Genomic DNA, 4,047 nt, shown 5'->3' with positions numbered 1-4,047 from the left:
CGCCCAGGAGGCACGCAGCATGGCCGAGCTCCCGCCGCTGCTCAGACTCAGGTTGCGGACGGGTGAAGGACCTGCACCGGACATGGCACAAATGGTGTCAGCTGGTTTCCTGGCAATGCCTGACCTGCTCAAGGGTTGGTGGGACAGTGCTTTCTCCTGGTGAGGTCTTGCCAGAGAGCTCCACAGTCCCCCAAGAATGGCCCCATCACCTCCCTGCCAACTCTCCTATCTCCCCCAGGGGTTTTACAGGCTGCACTGTCCCCTTTGGATCAGTCTCTGCACAGTCACTCTTAACTGGGTAGGGAAGCTTGGTCAGGGACAACACATCTGGTGTGTGCTGAGAAGGGTGAAGCCATCAGCACTTACCTGTGAGCTCACCTGCTGCCAGGTCCTGTGTTCCTGGTGGCCTGTGGGTCCTGCCACCTGCCTTCCCATGAGCACCAGCTCCTGCTCCCTGCAGCCACTACTGCTGTCAGACACCAATCCTTCTCTGGCCAACACCCTTCCTCCAGCTTTACTCCCCTTTTTTTAGGTTTTCCACCTTCACCTGCACTGATTTACTCAAAGATCTCCTGGAGACATGCAAGCATGGGCCACCATCCAAGCTGTGGGCTCACCAACTCTGTCCCCTTCCCCCAGTCCCTGGCATCAGCTGGGCAGGACGTAAAGCAAGGCTTGGTGAGTGAGCCAGTGATTGACAGAGAGGTGCCAAAACCATGGAGCAAATGCTACTTTCTTGTAGCTCTTTCTAGACCTCCAGACATGACATTTTCTACCCCTCAGCTCTCTGCAGTCCACATCATGGTTTGGTCCATCATTAGCTATATTATTGCAGGAGGAGATAGAGTGTGAACCCTGCCCATGCACTGTGCAGAGACAGGACCCTCCTTCTACATAGGTGAGGGAATGACCCTCGGGGCTCTGGGGACCAGGGACGGACCCTAATCCTTGTGGAAGAAAGGTCTGACCTGCTCATAACCTCCACACAGACCCATACTTCACACCCTCCAAAGCAGTGTGACAATCATTGATAGGAGCACCAAGAACCTTTGACTCTGCTGGCCCTGGGAAGCCTCTTACTTGTCTGTGCTGTGACTGTCTGGCTGGTGGTCTCCATGCAGGCAAGTGTGGCCGTCACCTCAATCTGGTAGCGCATGCCAGGAGTCAGCCCGTGGAACCAGAAGCTGGTGATGTTGGGTCCAACAGATCCATTCTGCAGCCATGTGCCTGATGCCAGGGAGGAGAGGGCGAGCAAATATCCCTCAGCACCGCCCTCCGGCTCATCCCAGGACAGAAGGAGGGAGTCTGGACGGCCATGGTCACTCACACTGAGGTTCAGGGGCGTCCCTGCAGAAGAAAAGCTGAAATGCTTAACAGAGAATTGTGATGCTACTGGGTGTCCAGCCTGCAGTGACAGGCTCCCGAGCCCACCCACCCTTGCTGCACACCTTGGCACAGGCCACCACTGTGGGCACTGCCCTGCTTCAGTCAGGCTCCCCAACCCCCAGCGCTCTAAACAGCCTTTGGAAAACAAGAAGGTTCAGAAACCCCCATGGACTTGGGTCAAAGGCACCACATGAAAGAGCTGCTCCAAAGCATGGAGCATCTCCTCCACTGGAAAAAGACCAGAAGGCTCCAGCCATCACATGCTTTATCCAGACAGCCCTGGTTTGTGGAGAAAAGATGCCCTGCTTAGGTATAATCCACTGCTCACCACCTTAGCTGGTTCAAGCCCCCAAAAGGATGTTGAAGGGCTCAAGGGTCCACCTTGCAGAAGCAAGAAAATGGCCAGTGAGGCAGCAGGACGGATATGGCAGTGGGGTCGTCATGCTCCCTGCAACAGTCTCTGTCTCAGTGTGGACTCTGACAGAGGAGAGGGTAAAGGCTGCTTTGGAGAGATCCAGGCACTGTCCCCACTGTCCCACCCAGTGCTGAGGTGACATGGGAAGAGCAGAATTCTGCATATGTGGAGAAAATGCAGGGCCAGATTTGCACAGCCCCCTGCTGAGACGTGTCCCTGCCTTGGCCTTGCCGCAGTGGCAAGGTCATCACGCTGTGGCAGCAGGGCTGGTGCTGTGGCATCAGCATGGAGAGCATATGGGGACAAGGAAGTGGCGTATGGGGCTTGGCCTAATTGGTGGGTGAGTGGCCAAAACTGGTATTGGATCCCTTAGAGTTGCTCAGGAACCACCTACACAAGCAGGACCCAGGCAGAGGCTGTCTGGTGGCACCAAGGTAGCAAGGTGACCCTTGCAAGCTCCATCTCCGCCTCCCCCTGCCTCCACTGGCTGACTGTCACCCACGCCCCATCCCCAACTGTGTTGTGCACTGTGAGCTCGCTATTGCCTTCAGCCTTGGGGAATCAGCGGAACAGCTCCAGCGCTAGTAAGTCATTTGTGTAATAATTAGCACCTGAAATTTATGATGTGCAACATGTTGTAACAGGTTACGTGTGATCTGGCATGGCAATAAAGCTTTCAACAAGCACAGCTATCACCCCTGGGGGGCGATCCCTGGGGCTGCCGTTACACAGCAAGTGAGGAGCAGCATGGGGTCATCCCCAGGGGTGGGGGCACCTTTGGGACTGCTCAGGTGTTGAGCGTGGCCTTTCCCAAAGCTGGGCGGTTTCATAATTACGTGTAGCTTCTGTAACAGGCACTGCTGCTGTTTGGAGCCTGCTGCCACGATGGGAGCTTCACCAGCAGAGGGAACTGCGGAAGTTGGGTGGCTACAGAAGAGGAGCACATAGTTCTACCTGGGAAAGGCCACCTTAGTGCCATCCTCGAGCAGTTCAAGAGCAGGTTTAGGAACAGGCTGCTCAGGAGGGGTTATCTGAATGTAGTTGGGTGTCCATGGGTCAGGCACATACACCTGGGGCAGCTGCCCTGAGCTCCTCTTGCTGTCAGCAGAGACCCTGTCACACCAGCCCGTGGGAGCACAGGGCATGGCAAATATCCCAAAGACAGCCGGTGGAGTCCAAACAGTCCACAGTCCCTGTGTGGAGTCCAAACAGGGGTGTTTGTCACTGCAGGCTCCTTCTTATCTCATGAAGGTATGAGTTCTCCACCCATGTGTGTCTGCTTATCTCAGGTTTCCAACAGGCTGCATCGCCTGCCTCCATCTGTCACTTGGCCATCATGTCCTTCGCTCCTCAGTACAAATGTCTAAAAGACTATCTAAAACCTGCCTGTCTCTCACGCTGCCTCCCACAAGGCTGGCTGCCGGAGGAGGATGGTGCCGACTCCCTCCCCTCCCTGCCCATGACCTTCACTAAGCCTAAAGCAGAGTATTTACAAAGCTGCTCTTAATTCCAAGAGACCAGCACATCTGCTCATCTCCTGTGCACCAAGACCACCACACTCCGTAGCCAGGGAACCTCTTTGCTTTGACTCACCTCTATCGCTGCGTGCACCCCATTCCTCCAAGCCTGCCTGTGCCGTCCGGTTGCATCCTTCACCCTGGGGATTGAAGGTGTCAAGTGAGAGTCAGGCAAGGTGAGGTGGTCTGAGCTGAGATCAACGCCTGGGAGAGGTGTCCTGTGCCAGGCCAGGAGTCAGGCTGGCCAGGCTCAGGTCCCAACCCACCATAGTGTTTGTGGGCTGTGACCCCTTTTCCCACTGCTCACAGTGCCCTCCCCTAGCCAAGCCAGGGAGACAGACTCAGCAGCCGCAGCCTGTGGACTGCCCTGGCCTATTCCTGGGCCCTGGGACCACAGATGAATGTGGGACCATGCCCACAGGGAAGACATCCCACCAAACCAACGAGGGCACAAAGGAGGATTCGAGATTGGGGGAGGGAGGGAGCTCTGGACAGGCTCTGGCAATCTCATTCCCCCTAAAGGCACCCCAGGGGAGGATGGAGGGACCTCGGCCTTGCTGCCACCCCCCCCAGCTGCAGAGTCAGGGCTTGACCTTAGAGCTCCAGAGCACCAGGCACCCTCCAGACCTCAGCGGGTGCCGAGCACGCCTGCGGGACACCCGTCTCCCCACAGTCTGCGGGCGAGCAGGGCGCACCCTGCTTTGGGTCGAAGCTGGCTCCCTCCACATT

At 56.6% G+C, this 4,047-nt stretch overlaps 1 protein-coding gene across 1 annotated transcript in view; it reads right to left on the bottom strand.

Moving 5' to 3' along the window:
• Positions 1-3,458, bottom strand: part of LOC104497771 (receptor-type tyrosine-protein phosphatase V-like) — a gene marked incomplete at its 5' end in the record, with an annotated part of 12,416 nt that extends 8,958 nt beyond the window's left edge. The window contains 3 exons of the mRNA XM_010141050.1: positions 4-71; positions 1,081-1,347; positions 3,395-3,458. Of these exons, the coding sequence (XP_010139352.1) occupies positions 4-71; positions 1,081-1,347; positions 3,395-3,458 (399 nt within the window). The remainder of the gene's footprint in view (positions 1-3; positions 72-1,080; positions 1,348-3,394) is intronic.
• Between the last annotated feature and the right edge of the window lie 589 nt (positions 3,459-4,047).

This window comes from Buceros rhinoceros, unplaced genomic scaffold (genome assembly GCF_000710305.1).
Source record: "Buceros rhinoceros silvestris isolate BGI_N320 unplaced genomic scaffold, ASM71030v1 scaffold13778, whole genome shotgun sequence".
Classification (NCBI taxonomy): Eukaryota; Metazoa; Chordata; class Aves; order Bucerotiformes; family Bucerotidae; genus Buceros; species Buceros rhinoceros.
This window is presented reverse-complemented; position numbering and strand designations above follow the sequence as displayed.